This window comes from Nanorana parkeri, unplaced genomic scaffold (genome assembly GCF_000935625.1).
Source record: "Nanorana parkeri isolate BGI_ZX_2015 unplaced genomic scaffold, ASM93562v1 scaffold131, whole genome shotgun sequence".
NCBI lineage: Eukaryota > Metazoa > Chordata > Amphibia > Anura > Dicroglossidae > Nanorana > Nanorana parkeri.
In genome coordinates, this window is record NW_017306399.1 from 2,108,351 (window position 1) to 2,120,829 (window position 12,479).

Below are 12,479 nucleotides of genomic sequence, written 5' to 3' on the forward strand. Positions count from 1 at the left end.
CTTGAAGCTTGCAGTCAATCAGCAGCAGGAGGAGTTGATCAGACTTATATGTATATTAAATATATATACACATCAAAATACCTTTCATGCTGAGTGAATGTAACTCGTCACCCTGAAAAAACCCCAAAAATGTTAACAATTTAGTCATTCCGCTGAGACTTTTTTTATGTAAAAGAAAAAAAAATCCCTGCAATGTTTTGAAAAACGATTTTGGCTCTCGCTCCATGAAACGCTCCTGTACACTATCTTGGATTAAGTTCATTTACTATAGGCCATTACGCGGCGACTGTTTCCGCAGTCTAGGAGCCGCGCTCCAGGCACTTAGGGACTGTTTATAATTTAACCGCGGGTTCCAAAGTTCACGTCTCTAATCCGTCTTTCAGCCAGCTAGAAAGTGGACTCATCTCGGGTGTAAACACTTCACTTCTATAAATAAAGTGACTGATGATGTTTACGGGAGAGTCTTTAATAAAGAGAAGGTAGATTAGCAATATGTATCTCTGCCTGGGTCAGATTCGGCTCAGCGGGAGATGATGGACGACTAGAGCAGCACATGGAAATGATACTTTCTTATAAACATCTCAAGCTGGCCCAGGGGCCCGGATCAAGTTCTCTTTGTCTATAATGGCCCCCTCCTTTCTATGGTGTTAAAGTGGAACTCAAGCCAAAAAGTGTTTCTTTTTTTTATTGAGTAATGAAGGATTTATAAATGTCTGTCACCACTGGGAAAAATTTCACCCCGCATTTCTTTTTTTTTGGATGACTTTGTTCACCAAGACTGTAAGAAAAGTAAGGTATTCACGATTAGAACTTTGAATGGACAAAATCAATTTCGGAACGTTCGTTCGACTTTCTAATGGTTGATGGGGTCAAATCGACAATTGATTTTAACTGCAATGATGAAAAAATTCGAAGGAGCATGTTGATCGATTTCTAAACAGTGAATGTGGTTTTTGTTCAGAAACTCCATTCCAAAATAGAATGTTTTAATAAAAATGGAAATTAAAGGAAATTTTTGAATGACAATCGGCAGGTTTCTGATGCCAGTACTGAACGTTCCGACTGGATTGTTGGAGGAACGGTCGTGCAAAAATCTACCCGTGATGTAAAATTTTAATTGGGGTTTCTAACAACTGTTAGCTCTATTCAAAGCTTAAAGAAGTACTAAAGTATGAGCATATATACTGCCTGGCCACAAAAAAGTCGCCACTTGGATTTAGCGAAGCAGATATGTCAGAGCCTTCCACTGGATAAGTGTTATGATTTGTGGTTGCTTCAGTTAGTTAGGTTCAGTAACATTCTCTCCCCAAAGAAATAAAATCGGCTGCCGACCCGAATATGCTGAATGACCAGGTTCGTCCATCAATGGATTTTTTCTTCCCTGATGGCACATTGGACATATTCCAGGATGACAATGCCAGGATTAATCGGGCTCAGATTGTGAAAGAGTGGTTCAGGGAGCATGGGACATCATTGTCACACATGGATTGGCCACCACAGAGTCCAGACCTTAACCCCATTGAGAATCTTTGGGATGTGCTGGAGAAGACTTTAAACAGGGGTCCGACTCTCCATCATCACTACAAGATCTTGGTGAAAAATAAATGCAACTCCGGATGGAAATAAATGTTGTGACGTTGCATAAGCTTATCCAAACGATGCCAGGGCGTATGCGTGCCGTAATCAAAGGTAAAGGCAGTCCAATGAAATATTATGAAACGGCCCATCACTTCCAACAACTTCCTGGATTCCCAGTGTGCTTTACATCTCTTTCCCTGCTGCTTGATGTGATGCAGTTTCCATTTCTCAAGACTACATTTCCCATCATGCATTGCGTCCAGCAAACAGTGATGACATCGCATTGTGGGAAGTTCAGACGACAGGCTTAGAGTGGTGGCACAATGAAGTGCATATTCACAGGGCTGAGTGAAATGGTGTCATTGCATTGAGGAAGTATATCCTATGGGCATCTTCTAGAAGTAAATTTGCAAACTTCTAGATGGGTATGGTTATCAGGAGTGGGATCTTATGGAAATTCAATATAGAAATACATATTTATTCTTAGTTTTTGACCATAGAGTCCTTGTGAGGTTGGCATGCTTTGATTTTAATATCTGAATGAAGTCCGACGAGCTCCTTAGTTGTGTAAACACGTTCTTTCATTATTTGCGCTGCTCCTCGTAAATTAGTTCATGTCACATCCTGTCAGGAAGCAGGGGGTGTTGCCCCTGCTCGGGGGGCACGGGTTTCCCCTCAGCTTGGCAGAACTCCTGGAGCCCGGGTTGCGGGTACGCATGCGCGAGTTACCTTGGTTACCTGGTTACCTTGCCTTCTGACCCTTCCGGCTGCTTCCTGCCAGCGGGTTCCCTCTGTGCTGCTCGCCCGCAGACGCACCTGATACAGCCAGGCAATCTTGTTCTTTCCCACATGGCATTTTATAAAGTCTTGTCCTAAGCCACATTTACACCTCTTTTTGTCATGCCCTTTTTTTTTTTTTTGCTGCATTCTCCTTTCATCTCCCTTTTACCTACAGAGACGATGAGATTACAGCTAAATCCTGCTAATTGTTGCCGTTCCCTGCTCAGATTGTGTCCTTTGTTTAGTAAATCTCCTCATTTCAGGCTTGTACAATGCTGGCTGTGGCTGTAACCTCGGCTGCGGTGTTCCGTTTGCATTTTGTGCGTGTTCCCAGACATGGGCTAGTGTGCTGGTATTAGAGAAGGGGTACACGGGCTTAATTTTAAAGGTTCACTTTTTAAAGCTTCAGGTAAACGGCTAAAAATAACCTACTTATAAGGAAGCCGTTTTACCCGCCAAAGGATTAGTAATCTGCATCTGTCCTTCTATTCCTGAAATTTACACAGCTCTGCCACACAGCACTGACTGGTAGGGCAGGAGACCTGATTTTTCTTTGGTGCAGTTCAGTAATACTTATAGGTCTCCCCTAGCCTGTGACTGGACAGGTAAAGGAGAAGCTGAACACTAATGAACTCATCTTTTGGTCACTCTGTTTTCTTTTTCTGTCCGCATGTTCCTTGTTAGCACATGAGCACTACAGCACAACTGATTGGCTCCTTATTTTGCTCCCCCTTTTGCAGTCTGTTGTACAGGGATTCCAAGAGGCCAATCAGGAAGCCGGGCGGCGAGTCATTACCTGTCACTTGGTGACTAGGGAGCTTGTAGCCTGCTACCCAGCCTATCGGGAAGCCAGGCGCGACGAGTCATTACATGTCCCCCAGCTTCCTGATTGGCCAGAAAGCCGGCTCCATGCTTCCTAGTCATCTGGTGACGAGGGAACTCGCCACCCGGCTCCCTGATTGGTCGTATAGCTGGCCAATCAGGAAGCTGGGAAGCGAGTCATTACACGCCACCCAGCTTCCTTAATGGGACTTTCAGTATCGACGAGTACCGGAAAAAATCGGGACCAGATACTGAAAAAATGGTATTGTTCATCCCTAGTATTAATGAATAAGAGTCAAATGTGCTCCCCAAACACCCCTTTCAAATCTTATACTTGCCTGTCCTGGCTTTGCCCAGTGTCTTCCCTGTGAGACCCATTTGTCACGTGCCAGGGTAAGGAATTTGCAACAATCCGAATCTTGACTCTTCCCTTACAAAAAAAGTGCAGCCATAAAGCAGAGCTCCGATTTGCTTAAAAGAGTTCTATGGGGTAAGTGTTTTTCCCCATAGTTCTCTTTAGGGTCACGGGAGGACATATACTAACCTCCTCCCGTGACTCAAAGCTCAGTATATAGCAGGCTATTGCCCGCTATTTATTGAGAACGCCGCAGCCAGGGCGGATCCCGGCAATACTGTCTGGATCCACCCACCTGCGTGAGTGACTCAGCGCTGAAGGATCGGAGGGGGTAGGGGAATGCTTGCGGGAAGCGGTCACCTCTCTCATGGGGGCGAACCGGAAGTGAGCAGATCGGCGGCATGTTTCTGTTCCCTTCCCGATCTATAGAGCTCACCTGTCACAGCTTCTTTGTCACAGGTCGGCTCTAACTATGAGAATGAGTGAGTGGAAATCGCTCACCTCATAGTTCTCCTTTTAATCGTCGCTACTTCACAGAGCTGTAGGTACAGGCCCGGATTTCCCACAAGGCCACCGAGGCCCGGCGGCAGAGCGCAGAGGGATAAATAAAAAAGAAATAAGAAGAAATAATTGAATAAAAAGTGATACAAATAAAGAAACAGGAAAACAAAATTGAAACTACCTCCCCGCCATCTGGTTGCCATTCTCAATTGATGGGGAGGGGGGCTTGGCGGCGTGGGGGGGCGTATTGTGGAACCTGGCCTTGGGGCGGCAGGGGGAGTAAATCCGGCCCTGTTTAGGTACCAATATGATCGAGCACTTCCAAGTGGCAAATAGCCTGTCCCCCACTGGCCGCTGTAGTTCTTCCCACAAATCCCTGTGTCATTCGATCTCATATTCGTAATTTAGGGGTTGGTGGGTCTTGCCATGGCCTGAGATGTTGCTTGGATGGCATAGCTCTGCTGTAGAGGGCATGTATCAGGTAAGTATGACGGTTTTTCCTTTGCAGGAGACTAAGGATACATTATGCTGGTCATCCGACTAGCTTTCTTCGTTCCAAATGAATGAAGCAAGCTAGGCGGATGACCAGCGAAACATCTTGAAGAAAAATACAGCAAGGCCAGTTGGCTTGATTCATTTTCTACAGATATTGAGCATGAAACAATATATCTGATGCTATGTCTTCTTTAAATATTGCTTGCTGGAACTCTTCTCTAGCACCTTCCAGGAAAACCTGCAGATATTAAATTTCCTTTATAGCTCTCCGAGATTTACAAGCTGCTCCCCTCCCGGAGATTATATGACGGCGGAGGAGCTGCATGTGAAGTCTTGCATCTCGGCATCTGTGTGAATGTCATAGAATCAGTAAAGTGTGTTTATGTAGTGTCCGATACCTCGTGACGCTGAGTGAACCTCTCCTCAGTCCCGCAGATAAGGCCCTTTAATGCTTCTCATTGACAGCCGGAGACAGCTGAGGTGTTTCTCACTAATGGGCCCCGTGTGATGGATCTCTGTCTCCGCTGCAGTAAACAGATATCATTTCCATGACATCATATCAGATTCAGACCGAGCTCGTAGTGCGTTTTGTCATTGTTACAACAGGTTTTGTAAATTTAGATGGCGCTTCGAAGGCTTACTTCCATTACTGAATGATAAAGAAATGTCGTTTTGGTTCTTTTTATATTTTATTGAAGTGTAACTCCAGGATTCCGACACTAAACTCCGGAGTTAAATCTTAAAAATACATTCAAGTACCTTAACTATGAACAATAATGCATCTTATTTGTGTATCACTCGGCTGTAGATCCTCAAATCATCTCTGAATTGGTACTGACACTGTCCTTCCTTCTGGAGGGGGGCTACTTTTGATCCCCATGGTCCCACAGTCCCCCAGGAAGGCTTCTTGATTGCCCGGGAAGCCGGCTTCCCAGCCAATCGGCATCAAGGCCGGCTAAACAGATCTGACAATATGGTGACATGACCCCCCCCCCCCCCTGCAGGACCCTCATTCCCCTCACATCCTCGAGAGCGGTGTCTGCCCAGCTGGCCAAGGGACTGGTACGTCAATGAATGCTGCTAAGGATCTATGTGAGGGGAATGAGGTGCTTGCAGGGTGGGGGTCGTATCGCCATATCAGATTTGCCTGCCCAGCTCGGACACTGTTTGGCTGGGAAGCCGGCTTCCCAGCCAATCAACATTGAGCCGGCCAAACAGCATGGAGCCAGCTTCCTGGCTCCATGTTTCCTTATGGCACTGCCGGTCAGAGGAAATCTCCCTCTGACCGGAAGTTCCAGTATCTGGAAAGGTATCGGAGCATTTGGGCAAGTACTAGTATCGGTGGATCCCTAGTAGTCACCTCTCCAAGCTCGCTTCTCTGATAGACTATAACTTCGATACAACATGGTAAACCTAAAAAAGATTGTAGTTCATGACTGGAGCAAGCTTAGAGGCCGTCTTTCATCCTCCAGCCAGGAAATGAGGGCGAGCTCTATCTGACTTGCTGCAGCTTCTAGTGCACCTTGTGAGAAGCTCCCAGTGTGCAGTGACATCAGAGGAAGCAATTTCAGTCCAGGAGAGGAGCCGATACAGACTGAAGGGAAGGCCGAAGTTCAAGCTGAAGAACCGGTTAAAGAGGAAACTGGTGTTCCTTTTATATTTTTGTTGCAAGTCTGCTAACCAGATGCAGTGATAGAGGAGCGAGTTGGTATCCCTGGAACGTGCACATGCGTGTACACACACACACACACGTCCTGTTGTTGCATGGAATATGAAGGGTGGAAATGCGGAGCTTACTAAGCTCCGTACAAAAAAAACTTGAGGGCGCCAGATGTTTTTTCTCCTCTGAAGTTGTAAATGCGTGCTGTCTCTGCACAATTAATCGCACTTGTGTTTGTTGTTGCTGTCTAAAACATAAAATACAGAGTTTGTGTTTCGGGAATCGGCGGCTCCTACTTTGACGGCTTTGAAGAAATTTTCATTGTGTTTCTGACTTCTTGGCTTTGTTTGCAGCCGCTCAGATCTTTTGTTGAAATTCTTTTTTCTTTTTCGAAACAATGTTTTATATTTGTGTTTGTTGTTGTTTTTGTACTTGCAGTTCTTGCAGACAACCTGAAATCTAACCCCGGGATCAAGTGGCAATATTTTAGCTCCGAAGAAGGAATTTTCACCGTGTTCCCAGCGCACAAGTTCAGGTGTAAAGGGAACTACGAGCACCGCAGCAGGTGAGAGCGCATCGAATACGATATGAAGGTCGAAGAGAATACATTGTTTTCTCAGCCGAGGCGTAAAAATAAAATCTACGTTTTTGTTGGATATTTATTATTAGTGATTGACCGATATCAGTTTTTCGGCATTGAGGACAAGTACCGATATTTTGCTTTCGGTACTCGCAGATACCGGTGCGTCTGCTGGCATGGAGTTGGCTTCCCGGGCAATCAGGAAGCCGGGAGGTGGGTCATTACTCGCTACTTTCTCGCCGGGGAAGCCGGCTCCATGTTCCCCTACGGCATTACCGGTGAGAGGAAATCTTCCTCTGACCGAGAGTTCGGGTATCAGGGAAGGTATTGGAGCATTTGGGCGAATAAGAGTACTCGCCCAATAACTCAGTATCGGCACCGATACTGGTATCGGTGCATCCCTACTTATCATTCATTTCTCATCCTCTCTGGCACCCCAGCTAAAACATCAGATAAGACTGACAGTGGGGACACCTGCTTGTAAGTTAACTTGAAAACTAAAGCCAAACTTTTTTTTGGCTTTAGTCCTCTTTTGGTCACAGGAATAGATTTACTATTGCTCGCTATATGCTGACAGTGCAGAGCCGTGGTGCAGCTGAGAAAGATCCCAACAATATTGTGGAGATCCACCCCCTGCCTGATTGACAGCTGGCTCTGCCGCTCCAGAGCCAGCTGTGTGTCCCCCCAATCCACACTAGAGGAACAGAGAGGGGAGGGGGGAATCCCTGTCAGCCACCACTTTTTGCATGGAAAGAACCATGAGCTGGTCGATCAGCGGTTCGTGATCGCTCAGCTCTTGATCTATAGGTCCACCATGTGAAAGCTGCAGTGTTACACGCCGGCTCTAAGAGTACATTTTACTCTCCCAGTACTTCTCCTTTAAAGCTCACTAGTTGAAAATATATGTAATAAGGGTATTGTTCTTAAAGTGGTAACAACCAATAATAATTCCAGATCCAAAAATATACATCGCCCAGCAAAGTATTTCTTTACATATTTGCCCAAGCACTTAGTCATCATGTTTCCAAACTGCTGGTTCTAACTTAAGCAGAACCTCCTGTTGAGTACAAGATCACAGGGACAGAGCAGTCTCCAGCAGCCATCCATCTACTAGCTTGAGGAAGGTGGGAGTGGATTGCCTTGCTGTGCCTTTGTGAGTTTGGCGTCACTTTAAAATTAAGTGACACTAAACTCAGGATTTGAATCCTAAAAATACATTAAGTACCTTAATTAATAACAATGTATCTTATTTGTGTATCACTCGGCTGTAGGTCCTCCAATCATCTCTGAATTGGTGCTGACACTGTCCTTCCTTTTTGGAGGGGGGGCTACGTCTGTTCCCCATGGTACCTGTGTGTGTAAAGTAGTCACCGCTCCAAGCTCGTTCCCAGGATGGACTACAATCTCAATACAAATGAATAAACTAAACATGAGATTGTAGTCCATGCCGTGATTGAGCTTGGAGCGGTGACTTCTTTACAACACATACAGGGCCCATGGGGAAGAAAAGTAGCCCCCCTCCAGGAGGAAGGACAGTGTCAGCACCAATTCAGAGATGATTGGAGGATCTACAGCCGAGTGATGCACAAAAATTTATCTTATTTGTGTAATAAGGTACTAGAATGTATTTTTTAGATTTAACTTCTGAGTTTAGAGTCACTTTAAATCAATTTAGAAAGATACTAGATACCCACCCAGGGCCATGAAGGATCAGACCTAAATAGTGTATAGAAAGAGGGATTTGGGAGCTATGTTGCTAATTTCATGTTTTGTGGAACCTTTTTTTTCCTCTTTCCATTGCTCTGACTGACTAAGCATGATTCCGCTAATTTGAGAATTCGAGGCCTAGACCGTTCACAGCAGTTCGCTCGACAATCTGTTGATATAGCCAAGCATCAGAGATTAGTTTTCAACACATTCCACCTCAGTCAGGCCCCCTTCTCAGATGCCTGAGCAAGCATTGTAGACACCCCTCTCCTCTGTTAGACAGACAGAGCTGCTGGAGCCCGGGCTCTGAGTGATGCTTGAATGGTTTACACAATGGACCTTCGAGACACAGATCATTAAAGCCAGCGATCTGTCTTCCACAATGTACAACGCTCGCGAGTTTCCAGGTTCAGTCCAGCCAGGCGTTGTTGGAGAGGCTTGTACAGAAATCCTTGAGTTTGTTTAGCAGAAGCACTTCAGACGCGAGTGGCCAAACAGACTTGATGAAGAGATTTTGCTGCTGTTACAGTAATAAGTAGTAATCGAGGCAATTTGTGATATGACGGCGGGTTAGATTGCTGCACACAAGTTTCTCATTGCGCTAATAGTCTGTCTTTGGGGGGGGTTCAGGGACACATTTTTGGCATTTGCCGGTCTGCCAGAAAATTATACTCTGTGTGGATTAGTTACTGACACACTTGGAAGCTCTTGCCGCAGGGGTGCCAATTTGCGCGCTGCTAGCAGTGATGTAATGACAAGGCTGTGACAGCGGGCAAAAGCGGAACATTGGTTCCAGTAGTGGCAGAGTAAACACTGACTAATGGGGAAATTGGTTCTGCTGAGGTTTAACTGCCCTCAGTCCGAATGTGTGTTGTAGTCACAGGCAGCTTCACGAAGGAACTACAAGTCTCAGACTTTCCAATCAGGCAGGAAATTGGCTCTGGTGAGTGTTAACTGCCTTCAGTCCCAGCTTGTTTTGTAGTCGCAGGCAGCTTCCTGCAGGAACTACAAGTCTCAAACTGTCCAATCAGGCAGGAAATTGGCTCTGCCTATTTTTAAATGCCCTGGGTCTGAGCTTGTGTTGGAGTCGCAGGCAGCTCCACTGGGGAACTACAAGTCTCAGACTGTCCAAATGTAGGAAATTTGCCTCTACTGAGGTTTTAACTGCCCTCAGTCTGAGCTTGTTTTGTAGTCCAAGGAAGCTTCCTACAGGAACTACAAGTCTCAGACTGTCCAATCAAGCAGGGAATTGGCTCTACTGAGTGTTAACGGCCGTCAGTGTGAGGTTGTGTTGTAGTCACAGGCAGCTTCAGGAAGCAACTACAAGTCTCAGACTGTCCAATAGGAAATTGGCTCTGCTGTGGGTTAACTGCTGTCAATGTGAGCTAGAGCCAGCAGCAGAGGTGGAGAAGCACAGATCCACAGAATAAAAGAGGCAGAAGCAGGGAGATCCTTGCTCTGCAGGTCCTCAGCTGCAATTTGCTCTCCGGCAAGAACTGTTAGCAGCACAGTAGAAACATCACCAAATAGCACTCCAAATCTGGAGAGACCAGCAGTCAGAGGCAGCATTGCCCTAGACCATGGGTTGGCAAACTTCGGTGCCCCAGCTGTGGTGGAAATACAAATCTCATGAGACATGGAGGCACAGGAAGTGCATTTTATTTTCAGGACATGAGAGTTCAGGACATGAGGTTCAGTTTTCCGGGCACAATTGACACTTGCAGATTTTTCCTTTTTAAAATTGCAGATCTTCAGTTCTTTAAGTTTAGGTCACTTTAATGTGATTTTTGATTTTCTGGACTTTTTTATTTTATTGTACAAGTTTAAGAAATGCAAAAGGCTCATTCATTCTTCATCTATTGAACTAGACCCATCTACGTGTCCACGGTGCGGCCGCAGTCGAAGCACATAGTGGTCATCGTGGATCACGGAGCTTCCATCACGGAGCCGCAGCTGCAGATAGCCAAAGATGCTGCAAACGTTATTCTAAACTCCATCGACGAGCATGATAAGGTGAGTGAAAAATTAACGCCGGAATCTTTTATTTTTTATTTTAAAGAAGTCAATTTATAATACGGACAAGTGGCTTTGAAGGGTGTTATACATGCCAGTAGTAGGCTATATAGGACCAATTCACAAAGTTTTAACACACGGATATGGATCTTTATTTTAATCATGTGACTCCTTTTCAACTCTCATTGAGCGCAGCTGAATATAAATGTTACTTACAGCATGAAGCCCCATTCACATTGAGCGATATATCGCGCGTTAATTCCCGTAATATCGCGGCAAATTACCGCGCTCCAATGCATTTCAATGGGGCAAAGGGTCCTGCTGTCGCGGGCCGTGTGTCGCTACAGCAGGACCCTTTTTGGAGCGGATTTAGCCGCGATTCAAGCTTGGTCAATGCAAGCTTGAACGCGATATCGCGTGGCAAATCTCGCGATGTCGCGCAATATGCAAATCGCGTGACAAACGCGCGATTTGCATATCGCGCAGTGGGAACGGGGCCTTAGGCTGGCCATACACCGATCAAGTTTTTTAATTCAACCCCGCGGTCTGAACGTAAAAAAATTGACCTGATTCCTCCATCAACACAAACAGCATGTCGATCAAGGAATACCGCTGTTTACATTATGTTCTGACAGAATACCCGATCAGAGTGGGCAGCTCATTGGTTGCCAGGTGTGATGGGCCGAAAATTTTGCAGCAGGCTCCTTTTAATCAGCTGATCGAGGAATGCCGGCTGAAAGGGAGCCGACAGCCTCACACACTGTGCGAATTTCGGCCAGTACACTAAAAACCGTCCGAAATTCAAAAAAAGAGGCAAAATTAAAAAGTTTATAAAAAAATAAAAATCAAATATTTAAAAAATGGGAAAAGAATTTAAATAAACCTTTTTTCCGGTTTCGCCCTGACAATTTGTTTTTTATTTCGGTTTTGGAATTTCCATTTCGGTTCACCTCCTACTATTTACTACTCTATCCAATATGGGGGAAACCATTTTGTGCATTGATATACTTGAAGCACTTCTTTTAATTCTGGGGGTTGTTGCGTAGGATTTCACTAGTTGTAATTCCATGAACTTTGCTTGACCACTTACCCTACTTGGGATTCCGCGGTTTGTTTTAACGAGCCCATAGGGCAGCGCCTTCTAAACGAGGCGTTACGGTGGCGCAAGAGGGGAAAAGAAAAGGAAGTATGAAGTACCGTATTTCATCATTGAGTGGCAGAAGCACTGCGACGGAGAAAGCATGTTTTAATCATTTTGGGAGCGCGGTCAAGTTAAATAGTTGCTAAACAAATAGCAGGAGAAATATTTGGGGATAGATTCACTATTTGGCAAGAGAACGCGGAGCGTCTGACATCTGTACTCTGAATTTATTCTAGAAATAATACAGAGAGTCTCCAAAAATATTCCTCTGGCAATTGGGTGTAAAGAACAATCACAGGCTGCAAGACAAATGTTTTTACAGTGCTGTCCGAACAGTCGTAAGGCCGCCCCGTCAGATCTTGAAATCCGATGCTCGCCATGTTGTGGATAGAAGCAATTAAATCACTATTTTTTTCAGATGACACTGTAGTGTGTATTTATTGTCTTTTACAGAGTTGTGTATGTGATCACCTTAAATTAGAAGAAAAGGCTGCACCGTGGGTAGGCAACCTCGGCACAACAACTGTGCTGAAACTACAAATCCCATGATTCCATTGCCGCTAGGAGCCATGCCTTTGCCCATCAGTCTTGCAATGCTTCATGGGATTTGTAGTCCCACAACAGCTGGAGTGCCGAGGTTACCTTCCACTGGGCTACACAGTATCCCATGTGTTAAATATTGCTTGCTCTGATCCCTCCCTGTATACATTTTCTTTAAAAATTTGCTTTCTGAATGCCTTTATTATTTAAATATTTCTATGTGGGTCATGTGACTGCAGCGCTCTGGTGAGTCTGTGTACTGTGGAAGACCGACAACACTGCTGAATCCCATAGAGCAGTGACATCC

The 12,479-nt window shown here is 45.2% G+C and overlaps 1 protein-coding gene across 1 annotated transcript in view; it reads left to right on the top strand.

The window, feature by feature from the left end:
* CACHD1 (cache domain containing 1) overlaps positions 1-12,479 on the top strand; it is a 119,621-nt gene that overhangs the window by 71,246 nt on the left and 35,896 nt on the right. The window contains exons 5-6 of the mRNA XM_018553869.1: positions 6,630-6,756; positions 10,347-10,491. Coding sequence (XP_018409371.1) covers positions 6,630-6,756; positions 10,347-10,491 — 272 coding nt within the window. The remainder of the gene's footprint in view (positions 1-6,629; positions 6,757-10,346; positions 10,492-12,479) is intronic.